This window comes from Vespa crabro, chromosome 22, assembly GCF_910589235.1.
Source record: "Vespa crabro chromosome 22, iyVesCrab1.2, whole genome shotgun sequence".
Taxonomy (NCBI): domain Eukaryota; kingdom Metazoa; phylum Arthropoda; class Insecta; order Hymenoptera; family Vespidae; genus Vespa; species Vespa crabro.
Window position 1 is genome coordinate 1,876,661 of NC_060976.1, and position 12,775 is coordinate 1,889,435.

General features: G+C 27.9%; 2 protein-coding genes across 4 annotated transcripts; one reads left to right on the forward strand and one right to left on the reverse strand.

The window, feature by feature from the left end:
* The first annotated feature begins 115 nt into the window (after positions 1 to 115).
* Positions 116 to 3,896, forward strand: LOC124431656 (WD repeat-containing protein 91). Of its 2 annotated transcripts, none has more exons than XM_046979805.1 (8): positions 116 to 696; positions 1,025 to 1,289; positions 1,463 to 1,578; positions 1,665 to 1,852; positions 1,921 to 2,236; positions 2,323 to 2,444; positions 2,543 to 3,197; positions 3,287 to 3,896. In XM_046979805.1, exons 1-8 carry the CDS (start codon positions 577 to 579, stop codon positions 3,434 to 3,436), a joined length of 1,932 nt encoding a protein of 643 aa, XP_046835761.1. In that variant the 5' UTR covers positions 116 to 576; the 3' UTR covers positions 3,437 to 3,896. The 2 variants fall into 2 exon arrangements, with proteins under 2 accessions (XP_046835761.1, XP_046835762.1); XM_046979806.1 differs by having other exon boundaries at positions 556 to 757.
* On the reverse strand, positions 1,875 to 5,560 carry LOC124431657 (transcription initiation protein SPT3 homolog). Of its 2 annotated transcripts, none has more exons than XM_046979807.1 (6): positions 5,264 to 5,560; positions 4,899 to 5,129; positions 4,510 to 4,824; positions 4,237 to 4,424; positions 3,985 to 4,138; positions 1,875 to 2,009 (listed from the first exon to the last, which is right to left on the reverse strand). In XM_046979807.1, the coding sequence occupies exons 1-5, from the start codon at positions 5,337 to 5,339 to the stop codon at positions 4,001 to 4,003; spliced, it is 948 nt and encodes a 315-aa protein (XP_046835763.1). In that variant the 5' UTR covers positions 5,340 to 5,560; the 3' UTR covers positions 1,875 to 2,009; positions 3,985 to 4,000. The 2 variants fall into 2 exon arrangements, with proteins under 2 accessions (XP_046835763.1, XP_046835764.1); XM_046979808.1 differs by having other exon boundaries at positions 5,242 to 5,420.
* Between the last annotated feature and the right edge of the window lie 7,215 nt (positions 5,561 to 12,775).

The following is a 12,775-nucleotide window of genomic DNA, read 5'->3' on the forward strand; positions in this document are numbered from 1 at the left end:
TTCATATTGTTTTTTTTTTTAATTATCCAATTAAAGATTAATTAAACAACATTTTGAATAAACAATTAGTAACATTTACAATAAACATTTGTTTCATGCTATTCAAAATTTATCACAATATTTTCTTCACTGTAACTATATTAGATCATTTTGAATAATTAAAAATTAATTTTTGTAATGTCTCTTAACTTTTGTGACAATAAATTACGCTTCCATCTTTTTTCTTACGTTCAAAGATATGATTGGACGACATTCTTTAATTCCGTACATACAAATATATGAAATTCACTATAGAACATAAAATACATATATAAAAAAAATTATAATCGTTAATTCTATTATAGGATACATGTTTATTTATGTAAATACATATGTCATATTAAATATCAATCGATATTAAAATTACTTATGAATATATATGATTAATAATAAAATTGTTTTCATTTCGTTCGCGCTTCGTTTACGTTCATTAAGAAAACAATATGGCTACGTTAGAATTCAAAATGGCCGAAGGATGACAACGCAGTGCTGTCAATTGAAGGAAAGATTGAATGTTACTACGAATTTGGAGGGAAAATGTCTCATATTCAGTATGTTGATGAGCTGGTCAAGGAGTATTTATTATTTCGAGGATTTAGTCAAACTCTGAAAGCCTTCGACAACGATTTAAAGACCGAGAAAGAAAAAGGTTTCAGGGTGAGAATATCGCAATATAAGATATGAAGAAAATAAAGAGTGCAACAACAATATTTACTTTGTATGCAGCATTATTGAAAAAAGATGTTTATATATTTATTTGTTTGACATATATAGGATTCATTATTTAATATGCGATTGATTTATAACCATTTATATCACTTTAATCAGTTAGATTTTAAATGCAGCTTCAAAACAATCATTTTCAATACATAACCCCTTCGTTACTTTTTCAATTTATGTTAAAAGAAATTGTTTATGATTAATGTGAATGCAAGTTTAATAACTTTTTATTGATCATTCATTTCTTTTTTCTTTTTTTCACTAGGTTGATAAAATTGTTGATCAATTGATGCAATACATATATACATATGATTTATTATCTCTGAGAGAATTATGGGGTCATTTAGATATTAGAATGTTTTCCCGTTTAGAAAATCATTTTACTCCGGCTATAAAAAAATTAGAGAATGCTGTTTTAAAAATGTATCTAGTAAATGCAGCTGTAAATAATAAACAAGATCGTATTCAAGAATTTTTTACTAAAATGGCACCGGAATTACAAGGACATTCTGAATGGAAAGAATGGTTTGGTATGATATATTTTAGTTATGAAATATACAAAATATATATATATTTTTTTTAATTATAATCTCGCAGCATTATCATTTGTAAAAAAAAATCCTGAAGATAATCTAACATAATGAATATATAAAAAAAAAATATATATATATATATATATTTTCTTTTAATTATAATCTTGCAGCATTACCATTTGTAAAAAATCCTGAAGATAATCCAACATATTCGGTACATTTTACCAGACAATGGCAAGATACTATGTTGGTTTCTTTACATAATTTTCTTGCAACTATTTTTCAAGTAGGTAAATTTCAAGTTTTAATTATAAATATGAAATGGATTAACATAATGAAATGTTATATCTCCAATGAACTAAACTTTTATAGTGTATGCCACAACCAACATTATTAACAATAGATGAAGATACGAATAAGTTGAAACGTTTACAAGAGGAGAATGAAGCCCTAAGACAAAAATTAAATGAACCTATTAAAATAGAAACAATCGCTGATGTAAATCCAGGACCAGTACCACAATATCCACCAATTATGGATGACTTTTATATCATTGCTCAGTATGTATTGTACTTCTATATAACGTATTAAATAATTAAATTATACATCTACATTATTTTTTGTTTAGGGAATCTCCTTTAATGGAAAATCCTAAAACATTGAGAAGTTTAATAAAGAATATAGGCGGTGGTTCAAGTCCAATTTTAAGTAGAAAATCTGCAACAAATATTAAGAAACATACAGAATCTGATATAGCATCTACAAAAAGGACAAATACTAAAGGAAGACTGAATTCAGTTGCAAAAACTGAAGCGGTTGCTAAAAGAAGTATGAGTTGTGATTCTCGATTAACAAGTACTAGAAAAAGAGATTCATCTATTGATACTACTGTCGACAGAAAAACAAAAGAAAAGATCGAGTCAACTTATATCCTTTTAAGTCAGGTTAATTAATGTTCATGAACATTAAATAATTTATTTGAAGACACGTATCACAATTATTACAAATGCCTTATGAACAAATTTTTCAGGAGGAATATACAGAACATAAAACATCCATTATTCAATGTAAAAGCAATGCAAGTGGTTCATATGTAGCAACGGGTGATGCTGATGGCGTTATCAAAGTATGGACACCAATTCCATCGCCAAAGTATATATTTTTCGTATATTCGTTTATAATATAAATTTTACGATATATTAAAATTCATAAAATCGTTTATATTTTTTTTCTTTGAATTTCTTTATTAGAACTGTTACGACATTTAATTCACCTATGACAAACGCAAATAAGGCTATAACTGCATTAGATTGGATATCCAAAAATGAACGTTTCTTTTTACATGGCGACAATAACGGACTAATTCAATTACACGAAACGCGTGATTGTAAAACACTTTGGGAAATACAACATGAAGGATCACGGATTATTACTTTACTTTGTAATCCAACCGATTCTACATTTGTATGCTCAGTATCAGATCCTACAGAAAGCAAATTACTTTTATATGATATAAAGTCGACGAAATTAGAAAGAATTTTACCTACAGAACAAAATGTAGTTGCTTTGTGTTCTGCATTTAATCACAATGGTCAACTGCTTATCACAGGAATGTCAAACGGCAATATACTGATACATGATTTGAGGCGAAATGAAATAATAGATAATCTTGGTTCTCATTCGAGTCCGGTAATTGATATAGAATTGATAAATGATTTTACAAATATTTGTGCTCGAAGTGAAGATGGGAAATTATGCCAAAGAAGCTTAAACCACTCAGGAAAAATCTTGTGGGAAACTAAAATTAAAATTGAAAAAACTGCTTTCCATGGGAAATTATTTACATTTGATCAAAGTGGAAATTATATGTTACTTTGTACACAAAATGGAGGTAACATATATAAAGTAAGCAAAAGAAAAACCATACAAACTATTGTACTTATTATAGATATGAATATATAAATTTTGGATTTCTAAAAATATTGTATGTATAGATGCCCCCTGGTATGCAAACAAAAGTTTTAGAACTTGGTGGACATAAAGGAACATTATGTTGTGATTGGTCCAGTGCTAATCAATCTGGAACATGTATTACTGGTGGTGCCGAAGGAAAAGCCAGGGTATCAACACTACTATCCCCATGATACAGAAATAAAATTAGTATATGCGTGAATTCATGAATGGAGAAAGCAGTCATTAAAAAGAAAGTTAGCAGAATAGAGCAATTATGTAGATATTAATTTTGTTGGTATGTAATTATATTATCTATTAATTTTTAATTTAGTTTTAGAATGGAATATACAAATAATATATATATTATAATATATCATAAATGTGTAGTAAATTAGTAGGAAATCGATTATTTCATAAAAAGTACAATGAATGCCAATGTATCATTTTTTTAATGTAATATTAATATTATTTTATTTTTTAAAAATAATTAACAGATTATTAAGTTGTAAAATTTATAAAAAAATGACTTATTAATGCAAAAATGTGAAATGTGATCTTATATAGGTTTACTATCTGGGGAGAAAAAAAAAACATAATATGTACAGAAAACAAAAGTCAAAGTCAATAAATACAAGTCAATTTTAATACAAATATTATCTACTAATGTCATTTCTTTATTATAAAATATTATGGCTTTTATTGTAAAAAAGAATACATAATAATTTTTTAAAAATCTTACCTCACTTAGTATAAGTTTAACAAGAAAGGAATTTCAAATGAGGTGGACGCACTGACCAACGATTAAATGGTCCTGTTATATCTAACTGTGGTGACCAGAATCGTCTAAGAGCTTCAGTTATTTCAGCTGGAGTTATTGGTTTAGTTGCAGCACCCTAAAAATATATACGGTTTCAAATATTTTATATATTCTTACATGCATATATATAATAATCATTTTTAAAAACTTATAAATTAATTATATATCACAAACCTTTCCATGATAATACGGCTTATATGTATATGGATTAACATAACTTAGTTTAAGACGATCTATGGCATCTCCATATATTTTAGTTTGATCTTGGCGCACTAAGAAAACAAGATCAATAATTTGTGCAACTGTTTCATATGCTAAATATCCTAAAATCACATAACCTTCCTTGGATATTGTTATGTTACCTACAAATTTTACCAATTGTATTAAGATATGATTGTATTATATATTTATATTTTTTAATGCGTTAATATTACGGAGAAAAATTACCATCTGTACAAATCCAGTCACTAAATTTATGACGATTCTTATTTGCAAATGATGCATTACGCGCATTACTAAATTTAATGTAACGGGCTTCATCCATTGAACGTGTAATCATCTCAGCACGAATGCATCTGTTTAATTTTATTTCATCTATAACAGATTTATTTTCAAAAAGTTCTCCAGTATTGTCAATGGTATTAAGAAATTCATGATATGGACCCTTCGGTTTATTATTTTGTAATTGTTCATTATCTACTATATCCTCTGGATCATCACTTTTCAAAACTTTATTGACAGAAGCTTTGAACTGTTTCAATTCTACAAAATTTCAAAAAATTTCAATTAAGTAACATTTAAATTATCATGTATAAATAATTATTATTATAGTATACCTAAATATTTAAGCAATCGCTGTAGCTTAATTTTATCTTTACGTAACAAAAACATAAAATCTTCCGCTGTTACAACATTAGACTTTTTCAATATTCCTCGTCTTTCAGCAACTTCACATGCTTTTTTAACAATTCCTCTCATTTGATGCAATACAATATCTTCTATTATTTTTGCGGATTCTATTAATGGTTCACTACAATCACCAAATCCATGCATCATTTGTCGAATTTCTATAATTATAAAATAATATATATTAACTGCAATTTTAAAAATAAAAAATATCATTTAATTCTCAACAATTGATAAAGAGAATAGTTATTTGAAAATTTGAATCTATTTAACCTATAATGGTAGAAATGCACACCAGCTATGTAATTGGTTGATTCATTTTTATAATACTGAGGATCATTTACAGATTTTGAATTAGATGCTTCTGCCATTATTAAAATAATGACAGAAATAATTTAATAAACAAACTTTAATGAGATTAAAAAAAACAAACACATAACACATAGAACTACTTGGAGAGATACGAATTTATAGTAAATGTTTACGCTGTCGCCAGGAGGTCTCAAAGATATTTAACACCTTGGAAAAAGCTTATAATGCCATCTATAAAAAATTCATAGAAACTACATTACAATTAGACTTAAGATCTGATTAAGGTTGTTCATCGGATTTCGCTCTTAGAATACTTAATTTTAGCAAAAGGTAAGAATACAATAACAATAAATAAAATCAATAATAATAATGAAAATAAATAAGAATAAGTAAGAATAATAAAGATGAGAAAATTTTTCAATACGTTTTCCTACAAAATTCTTTTAAAATTCTACTATAACAAATCTATTTATTTACTGAAATATAATTAATTATTTAAATTTAAGTATTTTAATGTTCAGTTAGAATTAGAGGCAAAAAATTTTCGAAACTCAATAAAATATCCAGCCATTTACTCGGTAGTACTTGCGTTATATGATCTAGATATGATATATCGTAAATAATGAGATTTCATCACGTAGAAGTTGCTGCATCAGGAGACTAACGGAGTGTTAGAATAACGATAACTTTACTCTATAATCCGCGTTTCCGAGAAGTCACGAGCAATCAAACGAAGTTTAATCGTTTAATCGTTTAATCGAGATATGTAAAGGATAATTAGTGAGAGTAAATAAGAATAAATAGAAATGACAACGGACATAAAATTGTGATAGATAAATTTCCTTGTCGTTCCGTATGAAATTATTGTACAATAAATTTTGTTATATTTCTTCTTTCGAAGTATTATTAACTATATAAAATGGAAATAAGTTAATGTTTAGTTGGAATTAGATTGAAAAAATATTAGAAAAGTAATACAGTATGCAGCCATTCGCTCGATAATACTTGCGTTATAAAATTTATAATTAGACTTTGCAAGTATTAACGACCCAGGTCTCACCACGTGGAGGTTGCTGCATGTGAAGACCCACGGGCTAACGGTGACTCTACTCTAAAATCCGCGTTCCGCGATACCGATCCGCGATACCTTTCCGCTTCAATGCACTGGCTTCTTAACTAACAGGGTATGCGTAGCTTAGCTACAACACACCTCTTACAGATAGCTCCACCATTTGCACCGTCCACTTCAGACATAACGGATTATTAAGCACATCCGAATTCGTGCTTTCCGAATTTCGAACAATCAAAGCGCACTCCTTAGAAATACTAATCGCGTCGCGACACTCACGTGTGTGTTATAATTACGTAGATTCTACTGTTAAGCCGAAATTCGCGAAGTACCCCCATCGAAATTTTAAAGAAATCAAACGAAGTCCACGGTAGGACCTGTAATCGCGCCCGAACACCCACGCAAGTGTTAGAAAAACGATGACTCTACTCTAAATTCGCGTTTTCGATACGAACAATCAAACGAAGTTTAATCGCGCCCGAGAACACCCACGCCTGTGCCCGCCGACACGCGCGCCAGTGTTCTTCCTACCCTTCCCGTATTCGCGTAGAAATCGATGATGAATCCTGCCATACGACGAATCATCCGACCGCAGATGAACCTATCCCTCGATGATCTATGCTGAAAAAAAAGAAGCTAAGGAGAAAATAAGAGAAAGCAAAAAAATATATAAAATAAAACATAATATATACATGGATTATAAATAGAAAATAAATGTAATAAAAAATAAATAAAATAGAAAATAAACATATATAAATAAATAAGAAAGCTAGAGAAAGAAACAAAAAAAGAGCAGCTCTGCACGATGCTGAAACAGCATACAGCACCATTCCATGGATCCTATCTAAAACCTATAAATCATAATTAATAATAATATATTAAAAACATAATTAAGAACATAATTAAAAATATAAATAAAAAGAAACAATATAAATAAATATTAAGAAAATACTATTAAAAGGAAATAACATAATGATAACATAATTGAAAACATAATTGAAATATAATAATATGAGATAGAAAAGAGAGCCGGAGAACAAAAAGAGTGCCGGAGAATGTAAAGAGAGCCGGAGAACGAAAAAAGAGCCCCAGAAAGAGAAGAAAAGAGAAATAACTCCACACGATGCTGAGACAGCAACCCGCACAGAGGCCCTCACCCATGGGCCCCTCCCATGGGTCCCACCCGAGACTATAAATCATAATTAATAAGAGTGCATTAATGACATAGAAAATAAAAACAAGAAAAATATGACTTAAAAAAGAGAGCCGCAGATAGATAAGAGAATAGAAGCAGCTCTATATGATGTTGAAACAGCAACCCCCACAGAGACCCTCACCCATGGGCCCATCCCATGGGGTCCCACCCGAGATATATAAAGGATAATTAATGAGAGTAAATTAGAATAAATAGTAATGACAGTGAAGAATTTTTTGTGCGTTTCAATTTTAAATCGATAGTATATCTATTAATAAATAATATATAGTAGTACATGTATATGATCTTTATAACGTTGTTAAGAATATCCTGTTGTTTAAATATTAAAATTATAATTTACGTGTATCATACATTGTTTAAATATTAAAATAATCTTCTTTATTAATTATTCCTTCCCGTGTTGGCGATCCCACGACCTGGAACTAGCTGAAAAGAAAAAAGAAAAGAAAAAAGAATATGTACATATGTATATTAATTATACGTACGATAAAATTATAAATTTAATTTAATTAAACATAACAAAAATAAAAGATTAATTAACAAAAAAAAATAGAATATATAGAACACTGACCTAAAGAAATATTATTCTCTCTGAAAGAAATATTATTATATTTATTACTCGATAATATATGATATTACATATATATTATTTTTATAACGTTGTTAAGAAAATCCTATTGTTTAAATATTAATTAATTATATTTTACGTGTATCATACATTGTTTAAATATTAAGATAATCTTCCTTATTAATTATTCCTTCCCGTGTTGGCGCTCCCACGACCTGGAACTAGCTGAAAAGAAAAAAGAAAAGAAAAAAGAATATGTACATATGTATATTAATTATACGTACGATAAAATTATGAATTTAATTTAATTAAACATAAGAAAAATAAAAGATTAATTAAAAAAAAAAAAAAAATGAAATATGCTGAACTCTGAAATAAAGAAATATTATTTTCTCTGAAAGAAATATTAAATTACTTGTACATTTCATAGATGTATGATTTTAATATAGAACTCGATTTTATTAAAATAAAATTATGAATTGAATTGAACTTTAGAATAGAAAAAATATGCGAAATTTATCACTCGACTATAACATAAAATTTAATTTTATTAAACTGGAATTATAAATTCAATTGAATTTTAAAAAAGAGAAAATGTGTAAAATTTACGTCTCGAGTTTAATATTAAAAATGCATAAAATATGAAATAATCCTATAAGCGTATGCGTGGCAATGTGGAAATATTATTTACGGAATGTTATTTCGTCTGAGTTTTTTAAATCTATACCCCTACACACATCACCATAAGAGAATTTATATTCACCATAATTCATATTATATCACCATAAAAGACAACATGATAAAATTAAAATACAACTAAGAGCCATTCTCGAAAGTTTCTAATGAACCTTCGGAAATAACTCAATAGCCTAATAGTTATTCTCTTGAGTCACATGTTGTGGGAGCCTCTTCGGCATATAGCCTCTTCTTTGCTTCGTAATCCAACCTAATCGATTATCACCCTAAAACTGTAACGACAAAATTTAATTCCAAATTCTAAGATATGAAAGAAAACCCTAATACAATCCTAACGTATCTGAAAATGTATTATTATCTTTTCGAAAGATACTTTTTCGCAGCGTAGGAGAAATTAAAATTAGTATATTAATTGATGAAAATCCTGAGTTAAAAATTAATTAATTTAACATCTAGGACTACGGACTATGACTTTACAAGTCCCTTTGTTTTTTAGCAATTATTCTACTCGATTTTTTTCTTTCAAAAGCAATAAATCTCTATCGAGACTTTTCTTTTATCAATTCAAATTGATTAAATATTTAATACATTGTTACTTAAAAATATGAAGCAAATCCTTGAACGCTCTTTTCTTACAAACGATAGTTTTAATTATTATAAAGAAATCAATCGTTTGTAATCCAGAGACTATCCATCGCAAATATCTTCTTGTTCATATTTTATTAAAACTCATGAATAACGATTCTTTGATATTTCCACGCGAGCAAAATATTTAAAAATAAATTAATATATTGAAAATTTGAAATAATTATAAACGCGTTTTAACAAAAAGACCCTATCCTGATCTAATAAATAAATCAAAAAATAAAAAATCATTCACGAGTAAATCTCCAAAGAAATTTACTCGTGATCACTCAATGTTTTTCTACTAATTAATTACAACCAATCACTCGTGCCGATTCGGACCTTCGACATGATTAAGTGATCAGAGGAACTTAAAAATTCACTTACTACTTAAGAAGTTCTGCGATGGCTCCAAAATACTCCAAAACACTCATCAGCAGTTAATTGAGGGTGGATGATTATTTAAAATTAGATAGGTCGACATCGAAGTTGATCAAGATCCTCTTCAATGATGCACTGACTCTATTACGTGATAAACATTTTTTAACGAACGTTCACTGAATTTACTTCACGAAACTCTACTGTCTTTTATAAATAAACAGTCTGTGCGACTGATAAAAAAGCAAAACACTTTGAAAAGAAACACTGACTCTAACGATTGCATTGCACGCAATCGATGCAAATACACTTGTATAAATCGCGAAACCCGAACGAACAAACACTGTTTCGCGATATTCTTATTTCAGCGATACAAATATTCGATTATACCATTGATTCGCGAGCGATTACAATGATATTCTAAAACAAAAAAATAAAAACAAAATTATTACAATCACTGTTATAATAAGAAACTGTATAAATTATTGAAGAAACATGAGGTATAAAAACATACTTATCGTAAATATACGTTGATAATTACAGCAAAGACATCCAGCGAGACTTACGATGATTACTCGTCAAAGGACAAAGGCGAACTGATCCGGTAACCATCCAAGTCAATACAAAGAGAATATAATTAAATAAGAAAAAAGAAAAACAATCCCGAGAATAAAATTTTGAAGTATTGGTTCTTTATATTTAAATTATTTATGATAACTCAATCATTTCCGTTATTTTAATGTTTAAACAAATGTGCTATTGTTTAAATATTATTTTATTGTAGTCCATGTATATTATAAAATGTTTAAATAATTGTAACATTACCGAAAGTATTAATTTATAAGTTATCGCGATTAGAAATAGAGAGTCCCGATGTACACTCGTCGAAGTGCAAAAGAAAACTAACTCGCGAATCGTCAAAGTTAATAGAAGAACCGTTTAAGTTTATATTGCATAAGGCATAAACAACACCGGGATTAAAATTTTGAAGTACTGATATTTTATATTAAAATTATTTTATTTCCGGAGCGTTTAGATCTTTGGAATGTTTAACCGAATGTACTATTGATTAAATATTACTTTATTATACTCCGCGTAGATTAAATATTGTTTAAATAATTGAAAAATTACCGAAATTATTGATTTATAAATTTTCCCGATTAGAAATAGAGTGTATTGATGTGCACTGGACGGAGTGCAAAAGAAAACTAACTCGCGAATCGTCAAAGTTAATCGAAGGATCGTTTATGTTTATATTGCACAAGGCCAACAACACCGTGATTAAAATTTGGAAGTATTGATATTTTTAATTAAAATTATTTATTTCTCACGAGTTTGGATTTTTGTTATGTTTAAACGAATGTACTATTGGTTAAATATTACTTTATTGTACTCCATGTACATTGGAAATCGTTTAAATAATTGAAAAATTACCGAAATTATTGATTTATAAGTTTTACCGATTAGAAATAGAGTGTATTGATGTGCACTGGTCGGAGTGCAAAAGAAAACTAACTCGCGAATCATCAAAGTTAATCGAAGTATCGTTTATGTTTATATTGCACAAGGCAAACAACCGCGAGTTTAAAATTTTAAGTGTAGGTATTTTATTTTAAAATTATTTTAAGTTTCTCACATTTTTCCGTCTTTTTAATATTTAAACGAATGAACTATTGTTTAAACATTGGTGTATTGTACTACACGTACATTAAAAATTGTTTAAATAATTGAAAAATTACCGAATGTATTAATTTTTAAGTTCCCGCGATTAGAAAGAGAGAGTATCGATGTGCACTGGTCGAAGTTCAAAAGAAAACTAAATCGCGAATCGTCAAAGTTAATCGAAGGACCGATTATGTTTATATTGCACAAGGCCAACAACACCGAGATTAAAATTTTGAAGTATTGATATTTTAAATCAAAATTATTTATTTCTCGAGCGTTACGATCTTTGTAATGTTTAAACGTAGATGTTATTGTTTAAATATTATAATCGTAGAAATAAATCATCCATCGATTATTTATTATTCCTAATATGACGTTAAGTTGAAGCGCTATAGAAGTTATTATTGTAATAATTCTAATTTTATCAAACACCAAGAAAAATAATACTAATTCTTTGTTTCTTCTTTAGAACAATGATAAAAACTGTATAAATTATATTTGAACATTTTTACGTATTAATAATATTATCAAGTTAGATAGCAATTATTTCTGACGAGCCTGTAAGGTAGATTAAATTGAATTCTTACATTTGTTAATGTTTATGACTTCTATGTAATAAAATAATCGAGTAATAATCATCGAATTATAGAATAATATTGAATTATATTTATCATATAAAAGTATGATTAGGAATGTAAAAAATGTGAATACTTTAATGTCTAATTCGATATGAAAAGAAAACATTTTGAACAACATATTAAGATATGTAGCCAGGCATTTGTTAGGTTAATGTTTGCGTTGTAACATTGTCATATGATATATATATATCGGCGTTAATACATCGATATATAATTTTAGATTTCGATATATCGCATATAAGGTCGATCCAGATCCAATCACGTAGAGATTGTTGTATATGGAGATTTACAAGCTAAAACAGTACTCATTGTGTATCTTGGGAGTTATATCATGGGTAAGGAAATATACTAGTGTTTAAATATTATCTCGTCGTACGTCGTGTAACATTGTACATTGTTTAAATAATTAAGAAATCATCGTTAATTATATAATCATCGATTATTATTTTATACAAAATATTTGACAAAATCTTATTTGTATTCTTGCAAATTTATGTTACAATTATTGTAGTTATCAATTATATTTATTATTTGTTGTATATATGTATCTTATCTAGCACAGATCATAACGACAGGCACATCATCATCAAAGGATATAAATATAAGTAATTAAAAAATACTTTCTAAACTGTTTACTATAC